Source organism: Silurus aristotelis (genome assembly GCF_946808225.1).
Source record: "Silurus aristotelis genome assembly, chromosome: 19".
In the NCBI taxonomy this organism is placed as follows: domain Eukaryota; kingdom Metazoa; phylum Chordata; class Actinopteri; order Siluriformes; family Siluridae; genus Silurus; species Silurus aristotelis.
In genome coordinates this window covers 4092345-4112268 of record NC_139592.1, presented here as the reverse complement: position 1 = coordinate 4112268, position 19924 = coordinate 4092345, and the positions used below count along the sequence as shown (strand labels likewise).

At 36.2% G+C, this 19924-nt stretch overlaps 1 protein-coding gene across 1 annotated transcript; it reads right to left on the bottom strand.

Moving 5' to 3' along the window:
* Positions 1 to 758: 758 nt before the first annotated feature.
* Positions 759 to 15620, bottom strand: LOC310714932 (CD63 antigen-like). The gene is made up of 9 exons (XM_083521021.1): positions 14223 to 15620; positions 13865 to 14013; positions 11938 to 12015; positions 4277 to 4465; positions 2665 to 2739; positions 2389 to 2484; positions 1525 to 1665; positions 1291 to 1374; positions 759 to 1180 (listed from the first exon to the last, which is right to left on the bottom strand). Exons 3-9 carry the CDS (start codon positions 11995 to 11997, stop codon positions 1115 to 1117), a joined length of 711 nt encoding a protein of 236 aa, XP_083377147.1. The 5' UTR covers positions 11998 to 12015; positions 13865 to 14013; positions 14223 to 15620; the 3' UTR covers positions 759 to 1114.
* Positions 15621 to 19924: the final 4304 nt, after the last annotated feature.

Sequence of the window (19924 nt, the reverse complement as noted above, 5' to 3'; positions counted from 1 at the left end):
AACAGCACAAATGTACACATTACTGTATGTGGGATGTTGATTGCAAGAGGCCGGACAGGATTCACACTTTTACTGTACTGCGTTCGTTCGTTTCCCGTTTGTTCGTCCATTTTCAGAAATTGTTATTCCGTGTTTTTCTCTGTTGCCAATTAAAGGGTCACAAGAATCACTTTTTACCTGTTTTGGAGAATTAGTGAATCATTGGTTGATCTGATGTCGTTCACTCGCCTTCATTAGTGACATTCAAGATTCATCAATTCAAGAAACATTTACAAAAGAAAAGTAAATTTTAGCTTCACATGATGACAACTGGTTTGACCATTTTGCGTTCAATGACGTATACAATGAACTGATGCTGAGATGTTTTGGGGGTTAAAACGTTTCAGGTGAAACCAGTATCATATATTTTAATCAACATGAACATAAACAACTGATAATGTAGAAAACAGCAGACACTCGTACACAATCGATTAAATGAATGTAGAAAAGCATTCGAAATGTGATCAAAGCAACGTGATTTGTTGAAGTGACTACATGATGTGGAGGTTGAACAGGTAGTTTTGAGAATTTCATTTCCGATCTGAGAAACGATCCGAAGCGACTAAGAAAAACTTTAATAACCTCCACTGTTCTGGAAAGATGTTTCTATTGGATTTTAAAGTGTGCTTGTGGAGATCGTCGGTTTCCAAATCATATTTGCACGAAAATATCTAAACAAAAAATTGCCCAAAAAAAAAAAAAAACGTCAGACACCGATGTTGGGGGGAAACTGTAAAAGTTTATTTGTTTTAAAATTCAGAATGAAGTATTTTTACTTTAAAATGTTGATACTAAAATACAAGAAAATTGAGAGTAAAAAAGTACAATCTTTATCTCTACAAGATGAAGTCGGTGAAGAATTCTAAAGTACAAATATATGAGATAAGACCAGACAGAAAATAAACTCAACATCTGTGATGAAAAAAAAAACAGTGAAAGATTGAAATGTTCATATCTGTATATAGAGAAAAAGATTTGTCTGTGTAGAACATCAGGCCTTGCAGGAATCCATTTACAAATCCAAAGTGTTTAACTGCAGTGTGAAAGTGAATTTGCTGAAGCTTTACAAACGTGATCACATGACTTCGTAGCCGCTGCGGATCCCCTTCATCAGCGTACAGGCGAACACGACGCCCAAGATCTAAAGCAAACACGAACGAGAACCAGAGAGGTGAGAAGAGGTGACGTATGGAGTATTCCGGAATAATCTGTATGATCGACTGGCAGTGAACAAAAAAAACTGTGTGTTACCTCGATGAACGCGATGACGAGCGCCGCTATTCCGACCCACAGAATGTTTTGCTTGACTAAAGCCTCCACAGCCTTTGCACAACCCTAAAACGAGAGCAACAAGTCGGCGTCATCGTAATTACAGGATTATGTTTGAATTGATCGAGTTAACTTTTTTTTTGTTTGTTTGTTTGTTGATGCACGGTGGTCTGAAATGCCTCTCCAGAGCACAGTGCTTCTCCTTCTCCGGCTTACCTCTGTGTAGATCTTGTTAGAGTTAGACAGGGCATTAAATCCACAGCCCTTTGTGACGTTCTTGCAGCAGGAATCAGGGACGGAGTTGTTAGGCATAATGCTCGCCCAGTCGGTAAAATTCACTGCTCCGCAGCATTTAAACTACACACAAGACAGGATGCCTTTAAAATGACAGAAATATATATATTTTTCTATATAAGGAATAAGAGAATAAATATGAGAAAGACTTTATTTATAGCATTCGGCAGACACCCTTATCCAGAGCGACTTACTTTTACCTCATTCATACATCTGAGCAGATATAGGGTTAAGGGCCTTGCTCAAGGGCCCAGAATTGGCAGCTTATTGTAGCTGGGATTTGAACTCAAGACCTTCCAAGCCAAAGTGCAATGCTTTAACCACTAAGCTTGCACTTTGGCTCCACTTAATGCAAATGAACTAACTGCTTTACCTGTGGTGCTTGGACCTGCTAGTCGCTGCATGGAGTTATTAAAATATTTACCATTAATAATGTTTCAGTTACATTTCATATCTTCACATATGTTTATAACTAACTTTCCAGTAGCTGAAAACAGTCCTATACATCACCAAGCTTTCTTTATTTATTAACACAAAAACATTTACAAAATACCTAAAACCTAAAAACATTCTCATCAGTGGAAATTAAAGCTACACACGGTTGTTCATCCGTTTATGTTGTGCGTCCATAATACGACCCCCATGTTACCTTCCAGCTTACAGCTGCTATGACTTAATAGTATTAAATATCTTCTGACCAATCAGAATCAAGCAGCACCGTTTATAAAAAAACAAGAATTCATGAAAGCCAGTCAAAGCTCATAGCTGATGATGTGGAAATCGAACCTGTTGCTGAGAAATGTCCAGTTCTTTCTTAATATCTGCATTTTTGTTGTACTCTTGGATCGCGTCCTTAATGCCCTTTTCCACCAGATTCTCCAGCTGCATGAAGAAACAAGAGCCTTCACTAAATGCAACATCATGCCAAGGTTTCGTAAAAATGTAAAAATAAATAATAGGCGAATTCTTGGCAAATGAGAAAAATACATGAGCATTTTTATTTCTGTGTAGTTATAATGCAGTTTATTTCTCGATTTGACCGAAACAAACGTACAATCTTACCTTGTTTCTGAAGACATATGCAGCAATGGCTATTCCAATTTCAACGATGATGATGATGGAGAGCAGGACGGCAAACTGAGGGAAAAAACAGCAGGAGGATCAGTGTGCAGTTATGCACTCACATTAACACAGAGAAGTACCCAGGAATAAACTGCATCATCTCTGTTTACAGATCAACACAAATCTAAACAAGTATCTGGTCGGACTTGTTCGTTTGGGATTCGAGTTTTACTGGAAACTTACGCTGGAAAAAACAGAAGCACGACACGCAATTCGATTTTACTGTGGCTCATTTCAATCTAAAACTAAAAAACAGTTATGTCGAAGAAAAATCAGACCAAATCCTACGAGTTATTAAAATAGAATATTACAGAAAAAGTATTGTTACATTTTTAAACGTACTTAATTCTCCAAAAACAAAATGCCTTTAATCTACAGTTGTTGTTTTGTTGTTTTTTTTTAATTAACATCCCAAAAATTGTAAGTAGTTAAAATTTTTTATAATAATCAAGCATCTATATTCTAATGGGTTATTACAGCTTTCACAATTTCAGTTATAATAATAATAGTAATAATAATATTTAAAAATAATTACCCAAAAAATGCTATTTTACGTATACGGTACTGTATTAACATTTTACTTTATTTTATAATTAATATTGATATTTTTATTCATATATTTCATTTTTTCAATAATATAAAACTCTATTAAAAACAAGTTTTTTTGGTCTATGGTGTTATCCGTGAGAGACCGGGAAAACCAGCCAAACAAATTACCGTATTTTCCGTACTATAAGCCGCAATTTTTTTCCCCACGCTTTGAACCCCGTGTCTTAAACAACGAAGCGGCTAATTTATGGATTTTTCCTGGGTTTTTTCCGGTTTCACAAACTTCAAGCTGAAAAAACTGAACCCCATAACATTAGACCAATGAAATTGCAGAACTGGTTCAGGTGAAATAATGAAACTCTTTATATTAAATCAGATGCGCTCCCACTGAATCGGGCCGCACCACATTATAAATATGGATGATGTTCCTCTAACGTTTGACCTGCCGCTCACTCGGACTGTCTACAGGACTGGAATCATTCGTCACGCTGAAAACAACCGGGCATGAAAACACACTTCACCTGTGTTCTGAGCTGCACGGCATCGGGAGAAAAGCTTGATTTTTAAACGCATGACGATGCCAAAAGATAAACTCTCTAGAGAAATAGTTGTGAAAGGAAGGAGGAAGACAGTGAACAATGACTTTCTTGGTAGGCTACTGTTTAGATACAAGCCATGTAACAGACACTGCCTTTCGTTAAAGCCTGTGTAAAGTTCATTAGTTTCAGTGTAGATGCGGCTTATATACAGGTGCGGCTTATTTATGTTCAAAATAAAAATCTTTGTCAAATTCAGTGGGTGCGGCTTATATAATGGTGTGCTTAATAGTCCGGAAATTACGGTAGTTATGTGGCAAAGGCGATTCCACGATAAACTGCGGTAAAGCGTGGGATTACTCTACTGTAATAAGGAATAATAATTCAGTCTTCATATTAATAAATGATTCAGGTCTCTTAGATTAGAAAAAATATCTCCGCTTCCCTTGATGTGCACACCGCCTTACCGTAGTGACCATGCAGTAGTTGTCTTTCCACGCTCCACAGCAGCCGAAGAAAGCGATGAAGAAGATCACGGCTCCTACCACGATTATTACAATGGGCGACGCACTGTTGGCCACCTGCTCAATCCCGGGGATGTTGTTGAGTGCCGTCTTTGCCAAAACGCCCACTATGATGAGAGCCAGGCCGCACAACTAGACAGAGAACCCGAGAGAAGAAAACATCAGAACGAAATTCAGGTGCTCCGAAGGTATCATGTGAGAAGCAAACGGCTCCATGAAGAGTCACATGTAAGTCACATGTTCCCATGAAAAATGTGTGAGTTCTAATCTCTTTCTCACATCAAGATGCAAATTCCAAACAATGGTGGACTGTGAAACTATTTTTCCCCCAAGTCATCTGACTGAGACACACACAGAATAAACTTCTTAACTGTTTGCTACCAAATTGCTGACAAAACATTCAGTGTACAGTATTTAATATACAGGCAAATCATTTGCACTACCATTAACCTATTGTACTGGTCGATGCTGCAGTGTGACTCTGTCTACCAGGTTTGTGTAGCTCTGGTCTGAGGAGAACATTGTTTCGTTTCACTCTGCACTGTACTCTGCATAGCTGAAGTGACTACCAAAGCCTACTTGACTTGATGTTCACCTATTGAGCGCAAACCCAATTGGTTTTAGTGCACAGAAAAAAAAAAAAAAAATGTTGCCTTGCCGTTCCAATACTTTCGAAAGAGATGTACAGTGCGTGTGAAACAAACAATACAAAACAAATATGTGCAAAAATGAGGAACCGAGTAAAAGGACATTTATGGTGGCGGTGTATAAGGAACAAAAGAGTTGCTTAGCAAACCCGGTTTCATAAGCGGTATCATGTTTCGGTATCATAAGCAAAGGAGAAAAGTAACACATTACAATATCCATCTGTCATAATACTGTGTAGCAGCCCTGGCCAGTCAAGGCATGGAATCTACAAAATCTCTGAGGGTGTGCTAAGGTGTCTGGCACCAAGACGAGTCAACACCTTGAACTATTAGTCATGATCCTCAAACCACTCAACAAAGTTTTCAAGGCGTCAGGGATCATCATACTGCTGGAAGAGTCCATTGCCGTTAGAAGATTACCATTAAGAGGTGTATTTTGTCAGCAACAAAGTTTAGGTAGTTTAGGTGTTAAAGTAACCATATAAATAAATGCTAAGACCCAAGGTTTCCCAGCAGAACATTGCCCAGAGCATCAGGCCATGTCCACAAATAAGTATTGGTTTGAAAATGCATATATTTCTCTCTGTTTTGGTTTTTCGGTCAACAAAAACGTAGCTTTTTGAAAACACTCTCTAACGTGTTAAACAGAGGCTTTTAAATACGATGTCGCATTATTATTCATTGCTATGTCAACATTTTCAAAGAACCAGAAAGTAAATAAAAACGTAAATAAACGTAAAGTAAATAAAAACGTTTCCAGACGTTTCAGTGTGGATGAGCAATTTTTAGGAAACGATTTAAAACGAAAGTGTGGACCTGGAGCCTTTTTGTTTTTTTAACGCTGTTTTCAAATCTATCTGGATTAGTGTAGATGTAGCCTTAGACTGCTCAGTTTGCCTTTATCCAATAGTGCATCCTGGTGCCATCTCTTCCTTAAGCACACAACATACACAGTCATCCACATGATGTAAAAAAAAAAAAAGTGATTCATCAGACCAAGCCACGTTGCTCCGTCGCTCCAGTTCTGCTCATATGCTTATTGTAGGTGCTTTCGTTTAGACCACAGTTCAGCCTGATATCCTGACAACACAGACTAGCCTTCGCTCCCCAGGCAGGACTCCAAGCTTTGGTTGCCCACTGACCCTTTCACTGGTTTCACTGCTTGTTCTACCTTGGTCCACTTTTGGTAGATACTAAGCTCTGCAGAATGGGAATACCCCACATGACCTGACGCTTTGTCTAGCCAACACAGCTTAGAACATGTCAAAGTCATTTAGATCCTACTGGCTACCCATTATTCCTGCTTCCAACAATCAACTTCGAGAACTGCCCGTTCACCTGATACCCTTCGACTGGTGCAATTGTAAGAATATAATTAATGTTACTGTTACATGCCACAAAAGCATGTATATGTTTGTTTGCTATTTTTTTCCTTGTGTCTCCCTGTCGTTTTGCTTGCAGGTGCTGGTTCCTTTCATTGGGTGTTATGTAGGATCTGCCACACCCCTAGCAGAAGCAGACGTGACCAAAGAGAAGGGTTTTAATGACTAAATCACTATCGCTGAGAAGCAGGGACCTGAAATTTTGCCGTGCGATTAAACCAAAACCCCTGTCTGTTCTTTACCCCCAGTCGATGGTATTGATTGCTGTATTCTTAACAGATTTAATGATCTGCAAGGGCAGCGATGTTGTTGGGGAGAAGTTGGACTCTCAGACGATAGTGTCCGGAAAGAGATTGCTGTCCAAAGTACATTCCAACTCTTTCTACCCACTACATGAAACGTTCAGACTCAAAAATTGAAGATTCACCACAGAGATATATTTCTGCCTGTGGCCAACAAACTACATAACTAATTCTTATGAGTGTTAAGCAGCTGGTCCACGATATAAATATAGTGATATATAAGTGTGACATGAAAATTGATCACTTATATAATCTTAATATCTTGAGCAATTATGTGCAATAATAATAATCATCATAGTTACATGTGCTATAACTTGTATAACATATTCTATATCTTCTATATTCTGCCATCTGTTTCAGTGCTGATACAAATTTTATACTATATATATATATATATATATATATATATATATATATATATATATATATATATATATATATATATATCTTAAATAAGATTGGACATTTATTCAATGTTCAGCATCTATACTTAATATATAGATTATTATGCATTTCTTAGATTTTATTTTACTTTGATCTGTACCTAATACTTTACTTTACTTTAAAATTAAAGTAAAGTATTAGGTACAGATCAAAGTAAAATGAAATCTAAGAAATGTATAATAATCTATACTTAATATATAGATTATTATACATTTCTTAGATTTTATTTTACTTTGATCTGTACCTAATACTTTACTTAAATTTTAATGTGAGCAACTGCAACCCACAAATTTCCCTGTGGGATCAAAAATTCTTTTTATTCTTTTTTTTTTTTTTTCTTGGATTATATTTGATATTATAGTTGACATCTAGAAAGGAAGTTGCCATCCCAGTTTCAATAAAGTGACAATGAAAATATTCTATTCCAAAAGAAAACTCTACTTTCTTCTCACCAAACTGTGTTTCTATATAATCAGATATTTATGAAGATTTAAATTCCTAACAAATGTATTATATAAGAAAGTATACCTAACTAGCTGTCCCTGGTTAGACTTAGGTCATGTTTCCAGTGCTCCTTGGTGAAAGAGGTAATACGTTTAATGTAGATCATCATTAATCTCACATCGCTGATTAATGTCTAGTACCATTGCCATGAGCTTTTATAATCTCCTGCAGGCAGTAAACCAGACAGTCCTGTTTTATCATTAAACATGAAACTTTCTCATAACCACATGACCAACTGACACATACAAATCATTTTCGAGGGAGTGGTTTAGGCTCTGGGTTACTGATCGGGAGGTCAGGGGTTTAAACCCCAGTATCACCAAGCTGCCACTCTTGGGCCCTTGAGAAAGGCCCTTAACCATCTGTGCTCCAGGGACACCGTATGGCTGATCCTACACTCTGACTCCAGCTTCTAAGCAATCTAGGATATGTGAAGAAAGAATTTCACTCTGCTGTAATGATATGTGACAAATAAAGGCTACTCTACTCTACTCTACTCTATTCGATTCTATTCTATTCTATTCTAATTAAAGCTTTACGTAAACATTTACACTTTTAATTATTATTTTGTTTACACTATTATGCCATGAGTCATTTATTTTTACACAACTTCATATTATTTACCTAATGACACAATGTGTTTAATTGATACCAGTTCTTCTGCACCTTCTCACATTTCTCAAGTGTGAGAATACTCAATACTTACATGGTCACGTTGTGAAATGTTGTATATATATCCATGTATGACGTGTTACATATAGACCTCGCATGCTTTCAAACCACATTATATCCGGAGGCCTTGAAAATGTCAAGTGTATATATTTTTTTTTTTATATAACTTTCCTAATATCTGTATTTGCTAAAGGGGTTGTGTTTCAGAAGGGCATCACGGCCATGTAAATACACTGGAGGTAATCAGGAAAGCTCTGCCTGACACGCCTTGGCACAAACACAGAACATCTAGACGGCTGTAAAATACACACCTTAGGAGTATGTATATATAAACTAGACTCACAGTTAAAACTATTAGGAAGAAAGGGAGTGTAATATGATACAAAATTTGGTAAATATTTTAGATAATATTTTAGATTATATATACAGTATATAGTTAAAATGAAATCGTTAAAGCAAATTCACAAATGTTATTAACACCCAATTAATGCAGCGTGCATTTCTGTTTTTATTAAAAATATTTATACATTTAAAAGAGGTGACATTAAAACCTGCAACACTTTCTTTACTAAGATTTAAAAATAAAAACTCCACAGAAAATTTGTTTAAATGATGCACCAATTATTTCAATTCAAGCACCAAAATCTGCCATGGTGCACACATCCGGCAATTAAAACCGTCCGTGTGGAAACAGCAAAAGTTCTGTTTGGTGTCCTGATGATTTACATAATTTAAAACACAACAATTACAAGACTATTTTGTCTTCATGCTCTATGTTGAGTTTGGATTCACTAATAATGAACATACATTTGAATAAAGCACCCATATTTGTCTATGGCCATGTTTAAAAACTTTAAAAAACTATTAATTCATGGTACATTTAGAACAGATAAAAATGTGCGATTAAGTTGTGATTAATCACAAGTAAACTCCTAACAATCATGCGATTAATCACGATTAAAAAAATTAAATCAATTGACGGCACAGATAGATAGATAGATAGATAGATAGATAGATAGATAGATAGATAGATAGATAGATAGATAGATAGATAGATAGATAGATAGATAGATATGTGTTAAGAAAATAATGTATAAATATTGTATTTTTTTTCTTCTTTATATTTACTTACTTACTAATTTTTCACATCTATTTTTTATTAGATTTTATTCATATACAGCATTTACACATTAAAAACAGAATGTATGTAAAACAAGTTCCTTCCTCTTCACACTTAGGTGACTTAGGCTACATAGTCATTTCCTCACCAACTTTGTCAAAACAATTCTACATTTGTTGCTCACAGACAGAATGCAAAAGCACCAGAAAGCCCTGAAAACTTTTGTACGGCAGAAACCGCCTGACGCTGGAGACTCTTTTCACTGTTCCTTTCAATAGTAACACATGTTTCTCCGAGTTGATGTGATGTGATAGGAAGTTCATCGATGTTTTATAAGAATTTCACTGTGGTTTGGTTGCAAAATGCTAAGGCTTGTGATACACTCACCACAGTCACACACACAAACACACACACTGCCTTGTGTCTCTCTCTCTCTCTCTCTCTCTCTCTCTCTCTCTCTATATATATATATATCATGCCTAGTCACACCCTGTGGCTGAGATATGCCAATTAATTTGTAAACTACTACAGAACACCTTATATTCAGATCCACCATATTTACAGTTAATGTTACATTAACCTTGACATGTGAATTCAAAGAGGGAAAAAAAAAAAACACAGTGTACTGCCATTCCTCACATCCTCATCTGTGGGCACACACAGCAACACCAGTGTAAATATTTAAGTGTTGAATTAATGACAGTAGGTCGCAGATGGAGGCAAATCTGTTGCAAGTCAGCCCTCTCAGCTTTACACAGCTTCCTAAAAAGCTGTAGGGTTTTCTATTTTTCCATGTTTTTTTCGCTGGATACAGCATTACGGATTACAAAGAGTGGAAAAACCCTCACATGACACACTCACATGATGCCGTCACCTTAGGAAACTTAGTCACATGGTTGCCTCACGCTCTCGCTTACTCACAATCGCTAATGCCGCAGGGGGGAAATCGTAAAATCGTTCAGTAGCTTTTCACCTCCCTTTTCAATTCAAAAGAACAGAAACAATACGTGTCCAATAGTAGAAATGAGGACTGTTAAAGTGTATGGCATACAGAATACTGGGCTGGATACATTTCATAGTTAATTCAAATCAATCTGACACTAGAAACTAAGGCAGGCACTTTTTAAAATAGTGAAAATTTCATAACAAGGATTTTCAGAAAATATATCATGACACCACAAACACCAAAGGAAATGCAAGCCTCTGTTTGATCATGAGTGGGCGCTTATACGTTTGTTCCCCTACGTGTTTGTCAGCTGACTAGCTCTTATACAAATGACCATTATAATAATAGAAGCATTACTCTTCTGAGGAAAAGTTCATTTGCAACCAAGGCAACTTCCAAACCCCACTTATTTTTGTAGTATATACACGCCTAGGAAGGCTTTGATATACTAAATTTAGATACTGGTTTAGTAAAAGGGAAGGAAGTTTCAACGCTTTCAATTAAATCTCATTAGAGATTAGCAAACTGACCTGCTTTAACAATAACATACATAGATTACATTGTGGCTCCATTAACAAGCCAATATTAAGCAAACTCATTGAGCCATAATGACCAGGAAAACATGTTTGTGTTTGTTTAGCAGATTTCAATTAAGTTAATGAAGCCATGATTCATGATTTTATTATCGACTAGTTACCAAGTTTACCTTCATCTACAGATTAGATGAAATTAAACAAGTAAACAAACCAATGCTATTTTTAATAGACAATACTTGTGTTACTCTTGACTTTTGCAAAGAAACAGCATTTGACCCTTATCAGAAAGCAATGATGCATTGTCTAGCCTAGAAATTGTATTTGAAATTCCTTCTACATTAGGAACAACCTGATCAAGGCCTGTTTAGCATCCAAAATGCACGTCTCAAAGGCTCACGGTAAACAAACTCCAACTTCTCCAAAATATGAATAAGTGAATCACATGACAGTAAAACTCATACATGTAATACTACTCAAATCATAACCAATTGAAATGATTGGAAGTGTCTGACTACAACTATCTAACCAGCTCTTTTAAGATTAGACACAAGTGAAATCCTGCTAAACATTTTCACAAACAAAAAAAAAACACTCATTAGTTTCCTCAACAACTGTGTAAAAATGTATTTACATTCATTCAACTTAAATACCTTCAATTTAAATATGTCTAGACGAATTAAAGAAATGTCTGTGTCTTCAAAGTATTCTTCCAGGAACCAGTAATTACTAGCAGAGTACTATTTTACCCACTAGTTCAAGATATCTAATGGCAATCATTCTTTCCTGATAAACATATGGGTGTTGGCAAACTTAAACAGAACTGTGTGTGTGTGTGTGTGTGTGTGTGTGTGTGTGTGTGTGTGTGTGTGTGTGTGTGTGTGTGTGTGTGTGTGTGTCAACATTTTCACTGACATTGCAACCCAAAAAAATTTTCCCACACATGATTCTATAAATATTTCATAATCTTATTACAACCACACAAATGTTCAATCAAGTTGCGATGACTAGTGACTTCAAGTTTCATCCAAACAAAAAAAGACTGAAGACTTACCCAGAAGATAAAGTTGAAGAAAAAAAACAGGAACTTCACACATTTCATTGCTCCCTCCATTGTGCTTTAATTTGGATTCTGAAAATAAACAAAACAACACATTAGATGTGTCAACTGCTTCCATGTGATTATACTGTGAGGTCTACAATTAGTTGCACTTTATTTCATTGCATGGACTTTACTTGTGAATTCTGTGTACTAACAAACGACCTAACCAACATACTAGTTTATGTTTTGTACTCATAAACAAAAGTCTATGAGCTCAAATTTTTAAAAAGAGTAAGAGATCCACTATCTGGCTTTAAAGCAAGCCTTAATCCTGAACTGTTTGGACTGGATTTTGTTTCAGTTGTAAGCCACTTTGAATCAACAGCACCTGCTAAATGAATTAACCCAAATCCCACTATGTTACACCCTGCTTAATGAACATCACCCGATCCTCATGAATGATCCCATTTTGCCTTAACCAGAAAAGACCTTTGGAGTATGAATAAAGGGGAAAACCTCTATACTAGTAATACAAAAACCATAACGGGCCTTCAAAGTGGGGCAGGGCATTCGGGTTTAGGGAATGAAGACGCCATATTCACAGTAAACAAATAATAAAACTCTAAACACACCTATGTTTACAACACGCCTATCATACCTGAGCTCACCTAAGTACCTGATGGCAATGGGATAAAAAAAAAAAAAAACAAGGCGCAAGTTTGCTTTTCCGTACGAACGTTTCCTAATAATCGTTTCAAAAAACAGACAGTAGACAATGTGATATGATGTTGCAATTGTGAACAAAGTGTATGATGAAACATGACAAGTCACATGACCTACTTTCTGTACCTGTTGGTTTGGGATATTCATTGGAAACTGGCATAGAATAAAAGAAAATAGCGGTAAATACTAATATTGTTATAATATTCTGATAGATAATAAACCGATTTATTAAACAGACAAACTAATATATAAGGAGGTAACACTTATCCCATATGATTTTTTTTTTAACCCCTCAAAGTAAAATCCTTGTAGAAAGCTAAACCAATCAAATTAACACCTAAATTCGTCTTTTTTTTTAAATAAGAATTCACCGAATTAACTGTTGAGTGTAAACACGAACTCCTGAATCAGTGTACAAACTACAGATCCCAAGGTGACCCCGGAAACAAGTTGACGACTCTTTAAAACGTTTATTTTCACTAATTTGGTGTTGAATTCCCGTGAAAAAAAAACAAAAAAAAGATCACGTTTCAGTGAACACGTCTATTTAACTCTTTCACCCATCAATTCGTTGTATACAGTTGTGTGTTTTCCATATTTGTAACGCTGAACTCAACATATGGTGTCATACGTGTATCATAACCATGATATAAACCATTATCCATATGATTATCCAGCGTTTATACTCCATTCGTGTCACTTTAAAGTCTATAATAACGCTATTAAGGGTTAAAAAAAAGTAGACTAGTTCCTCCATCTTAGAACAATCTTTGTTTTTGCTGTACCTCCGGAAAACCCCCACCATTCCTCACCAAGACCACAAAACTCGGCTGAAATGTTCTTTCACTTTTTATTAACTTTTAAAACTGTTCTTCTTTACGATTTGTTGATTTATAATAGCAAGTGAACGTATTTATTTTTTTTAATGGGAGGGGAAAACACCCTAACGGAGCACATACACAATGTTCCTGTTTACACTGACAACTGCGACTAATTTAATCAACATATAATTTAATTTAACGCCTAAGCAAAATGTTATTTTTTTCCCCTGGAGAAAAAAAGAAGAAAAACTCTCCAAGCAGTTAAAAAAAAAAATAAATAAATAAAAATCCAGAATAAAAATGAGAATAGAAAAGACCTCCTAAGTTTCCTCCGATAAAATATATTTGTATCATTATCCAGGCATAATAATTATAATTATAATTGTAACACTTACCTTTTAATCTTCAGAAATGTCCTGAGGAGCAGTTAGCAGTTCAAATGATCCTCTCCTGTTCTGCTTTTAAAATGGTCACTCACTCCACCCTCAACTTTATACAATGCATAGTCACTGTGCTAGAAGGCAGGTCTCATGAAGAAACCTCTCTGCAACACACACAAACACACACACACACACACACTGAGAAGGAAGATCTGAAAAACCTTCTAAAGACCAAATTGTGGCTCCTGACTGTATCAAGAAACTCATAAATGCAGTAAAATTTAGTCAAAGGCTATTTTCTGACTGCTGGAGATAAGTGTCATAAAGGTAAATCTTTTCACACAGCCTGTCGTCTGGTACATGGGAAACCTACATAATTTCTCACTTCTGACATCACACACCGAGAGAAAACTTTCAGCTGTAATGTCTTTTAAAGACCATATCATGGCACCAGTCCGCAGCAAGAAAAGCAAGAAAACACTTGACCGTGTTCCTCAGAGGCTATTCTCTGACTTCTGGAGAACTAAAGACGTCATAGAAGTAAATACTCTAGTTGTGTGCATGTTGTTGGGGGGGATTTAGTCACGGTTCATCTAGTTTCCTTTCACCTGCCTATAAATTGACCCATGATTGGGCATGTGGTTGTGTGTGTGAGACCGTATGATGGACCACCATCCTATCCAGAGATGCATTCCCTCCTCATACACAGTGTTCCAAGAATTTTCTTAGAATATGTTCAGGATAAAGCTTTCAGCATAGAGAAATTAATCAATGCATTAACCATAACATAAATTGTAATTGTGTAAACTAAACAAAATTACTGATAAAATTTCGATCTGATTGAAGCTAAACCACATCCATCATCTCTTTAAATCAACTATAGTTCATCTACACAAAAAAAGAAGCCTTTAGAAGATGATTCGCTAAAGCTCACAGTAGTGTTACAAAAGAATTTTCTAAATCTTTCACCATGACATCAAGGCCATTTTGAAACCCGTGCATGCTTTCAGTTTAACAAATTCTACACTGACCATTTGGGCAATCAATATAACCTCAGCTAATATGGCCATTATAGACAAAGAGACCAGTAAAGCTTCCTGTAAGCTAATTGGGCAATTTAATTTCCCATAACTGCTGTCCAAATGCATCTTCCGTCTTACTCAGTCAAACTGTTACGAGGCTACTGAAAGCATTATTACAAGACATTAGTAGATTCCCTGTGCCCTGTGATTCACCACATATTTTAAAATGTTGTAGATATTTAACCTTGGATCAAGACAACTAAAAATTTATTGTATTAACTCATAATTATTCTATTTATATTCTAATTCTTCTTCTTCTTTCGGCTTCCCGCATTAGGGGTCACCACAGCGGATCATCCGTCTACATACCCCCCTGTCCTCTACATCTGCCTCTTTCACCCCAACTACCTTCATGTTCTCCCTCACCACATCCATAAACCTCCTCCTAGGCCTTCCTCTTTTGCTCCCTCCTGGTGGCTTCATGCTCAGCATTCTTCTATTGATATACCCCATGTCCCTCCTCTGCACATGTCCAAACCATCTCAATCTCACCTCCCTCACCTTGTCTCTAAAACGTCCTACATGGGCTGTCCCTCTAATGAACTAATTTCTAATCCTGTCCATCGTCGTCACTCCCAACGAAAACCTCAACATCTTCAGCTCTGCTACCTCCAGCTCCACCTCCTGTCTTTTACTCAATGCCACTGTCTCTAAAACATACAACATCGCAGGTTTTAACACAATCCTATAAACGTTACGAAATCTAGAATGGGATGTTCAAAAGAGTGATGATCAGGTGTCCACAGACTTTTGGCAAAATAGTGCATTAATACAGAACAAGAAAATCTTGTTGAAATTATAGAAATGGAACACCATGGGTTAAGATTCTCTTACTTTTAAGAGTAACAACTAGTCACAATATTTTCAAACAATTATTAAAAATTAAACAATGAATAATTAGTCACAAATAAACAATTTGTAACAATTAGTCAATTAGCCAGTTAGACAAGTAGGCATCAATAACGATTGACCTTGTTTACCTATTTATCAAAATTGAACTGTCCTTCCTAATGAGTAAAAGATCCATCACATTTTTTGAGTTGTATCAGTTAGTTTGAAGAACAGCGTTTATCAAATAAGCAATATAAGTTGTAAAAAATCCTTCTATAAAACTACTTGAGTAAGGTACATTAGTCCCCCGGGACTCACGGAAGGTCTTAGAACGTGACATCCGCAAAATTTGGATGCACCCCCGCAACCCCTATGGTACCTTGGTGAAATCATCTAGACATTATGTCACTTTATAAACGCAATAGTGTACAGTATTTGACCAAATTACATTAAATTAAAATGCTATTCCTAACATTCCTGAACATTCTGTCCCGCTGCGGATTCCTGCGAATTTTAAGATATTCCGTAACTTGTTGTTAGTTAGGTTCCTAATGAGAACCAGTGTATTTTCCAAGCTGCAAATTCCAGACCCTAGATTATTGGGGGGGTTAACTGTATAACCTTCCTACAAGTGTTCAAATGCACCCTTACTCTTTAATATTCAACTTTTTTAGTCTGTCCAGTGGCAATTTGAGTTAATTGGTAACTGAACTAAAATGGTGAATTGTAATGGGACATGTTGCATGTGATGGCAACAATGCAGTTTACCCCTTATATACATATCCTGATATGGTACCCCTGTTTTGGCCAGGAAGAGGGGCCAGGAATGTGTTTCATTGATAAATGGCGGCTACAGGAGAGGTCAAGGTGTGACTTCTGTACATTTAACAATGAAACACCTTCCTGGCACTCATAGGCACCTCAAGATCATACAGGTGACCATTAACTTACCGTCAGATGACCATTTATTTTAGCCTGACATACTCGCCAAACCTTGTAGTATCTCAGGAATCTTTATATTCTTATATTCTTAGAGTGGTGTACCGTATAGTTATTCTCACGTACTCTATTTTTAACACTTCCCATATTAAACACAATAAATTGTATTGCTTGGTTCTCCTTTTTAATTGTCATTCGCTTTCAAATGTTTTTCTCTACTCAAGTCCTCAAGCGGTTTATTTTATTTTATTTTGTACTTTTGGTGTGCTCTATCATGCATCAGGAATGTGCATTTGCATGATTCTTATATTACTCAGAAACAAAAGTAGATAAACAGAAATGTTAAATTGTTCATTACAGATCTCATTTACTTCCCTGAAGGACCAAAGTGGAGATTCAAAACCATAATTTTCACCTTATAAGTTCTTGTGAATCCATATTTCATTATAATAAAGTTAGGATTCAAAATGAAGAATATAATGCAATCTATGGAGTATACTGAGAAATGATAGATTATTCGGTAAATAATGCAACATTTAGTCTTATTTGTAGAATAAAATTAAAAGTAAAATGTGACTTTGTAGGAAAATAACTATTATACCATGGAAGCTAGGACACTTTAAGAGACTATGTAACAGATTATTTATTAATTTATATTTTTTCTAAAGCCATCTGCTCATAGAGATAAAACATATAGACCAGGGGTCACCAACCTTTTTGAAACTGAAAGCTACTTCTTGGGTATCGATTAATGTGAAGTGCACCACGTTGGTGACCCTTGATTTAGACAAAAAGGAAGTCAAATAGGAAGTCTATTGTTTTACAGTGCTGGTCTTGGTGCAGTGCAATTTCCATTGTAACATTGAGCGGTAAATCCCCTTTATTATTTATATCCTTGATAGCATTGTTTGCAAACAACTGTATCTCTACATCACCCACAATAACTATCAAGACCCCAGTTGGCTTCAAAGCGGTACGCTGCACAGAACATTTTTGTGTTATTTCAGCCAACCATGCAGTTAGTTCAGCCAAACTGTCATCAGTCGCTATCCTCCTTAGCAGCCTTTGACACAGTCACAAGACACTTGTTAATCCTTTTAGTCTTGGAAATTGTGACACTTGACAATTGTGAAATTGTGCCTGGTAATGCATTGCTTTCTATTTGGAAAGTCATATCAGTTGACATTAAGGAAATGTGTTTAGTTATCATTCTGTCTTGTAAAATAAGACCTATTTAAAATCATGTGTCTGCCAGGTTGGTACCAAAATACCACTAAGCTTCTAGATAACTTAACTAGATTTCACAGAAGAAACTACACTAATTAAATAAATAAATTTGCACAAAACAAATGTGGGAAATCAAACAGAACAGATTGAGAACTAATTGTGAATCATTTGAATGTGAAAGTGCTCTTGCATAAAGCATTGTTTAAGCCTTGATTCGTTTTGAATATGTATATATATATATATAGATAGATAGATAGATAGATAGATAGATAGATAGATAGATAGATAGATAGATAGATAGATAGATAGATAGATAGATAGATAGATAGATAGATAGATAGATACTGTGCATGTCATCACAGTTGGAACAGCTATTTTCTTTTATTATAAGCAAATTTATTTGTATTAATTAACTGTAATAATTCCTCTAGGAGTGTTCATCGATAATCTTAAATTACATTAGTTACAGTAAGAAGACGTTGGATTGAAGCTAAGCTTCAAGCTTGTAGCTTGCAAGGACACATAGAAATGCTTTATGCAAATGTCTGTTTATTATTAGTGAAACCATACTCAACATTATGCATGAAGACAAAATATTTTGTAAACACTAAACGGAACTTTAGCTGTTTCCACACTGACCGTTTTATTTACCGGATGTGTGCATCATAGCGGATTTTAGTGCTTGATTTGAGGTTCGGCGCATCAGTAAAACATATATTTGGTGGGTAAAATGTTTTTACTCTTTTTTTTAAAAAACATTTTATTATATCTAAGTAAAGAAAGGATGTTGTGAATTAATTTGTTCCTTTGAAGGTTTTAATTTCGCCTACAAAAGATGTTCAAACAAAAATACGTGCTTCATTAATCGCGCGTTAAAATAAACGCCATCAAAAGGAATTAGCATTACCCTAGCATTAAATTAGTATATATAAATAAGAGATGGGAAGTACAAATACTTTGTTACTGCACTTACAGTGAGGAAAATAAGTATTTAAACACCCTGCTATTTTGCAAGTTCTCCCACCTAGAAATCATAGAGGGGTCTGAAATGGTCATCGTAGGTGCATGTCCACTGTGAGAGACATAATCTAAAAAAAAAAAAAACAGAAATCACAATATATGATTTTGGAACTATTTATTTGTATGATACAGCTGCAAATAAGTATTTGAACACCTGTCTATCAGCTAGAATTCTGACCCTCAAAGACCTGTTAGTCTGCCTTTAAAATGTCCACCTCCACTACATTTATTATCCTAAATTAGATGCACCTGTTTGAGGTCGTTAGCTGCGTAAAGACACCTGTCCACCCCATACAATCAGTAAGAATCCAACTACTAACATGGTCAAGACCAAAGAGCTGTCCAAAGACACTAGAGACAATACTGTACACCTCCACAAAGCTGGAAAGGGCTATGGGGAAATTGCCAAGCAGCTTGGTGAAAAAAGGTCGACTGTTCTAGCAATCATTAGAAAATGGAAGAAGTTAAACATGACTGTCAATCTCCCTCGGACTGGGGCTCCATGCAAGATCTCACCTCGTGGGGTCTCAATGATCCTAACAAAGGTGAGAAATCAGCCCAGAACTACACGGGAGGGGCTGGTCAATGACCTGAAAAGAGCTGGGACCACCGTTTCCAAGGTTACGGTTGGTAATACACTAAGACGTCATGGTTTGAAATCATGCATGGCACGAAAGGTTCCCCTGCTTAAACCAGGACATGTCCAGGCACGTCTTAAGTTTGCCAATGACCATTTGGATGATCCAGAGGAGTCATGGGAGAAAGTCATGTGGTCAGATGAGACCAAAATAAAACTTTTGGGTCATAATTCCAGTAAACATGTTTGGAGGAAAAACAATGATGAGTACTATCCCAAGAACACCATCCCTACTGTGAAGCATGGTGGTGGTAGCATTATGCTTTGGGGGTGTTTTTCTGCACATGGGACAGGGCGACTGCACTGTATTAAGGAGAGGATGACCGGGGCCATGTATTG

Coding starts and splice junctions, on each gene's coding strand:
- LOC310714932 (XM_083521021.1), bottom strand. CDS start 11,997: ATGGAGGGAGCAATGAAATGTGTGAAGTTCCTGTTTTTTTTCTTCAAC. Junction 4,466..11,937: donor TCTTCAACTTTATCTTCTGG/GTAAGTCTTCAG, acceptor TTCTCTGTCTAG/TTGTGCGGCCTGGCTCTCAT. Junction 2,485..2,664: donor CATATGTCTTCAGAAACAAG/GTAAGATTGTAC, acceptor TTCTTCATGCAG/CTGGAGAATCTGGTGGAAAA.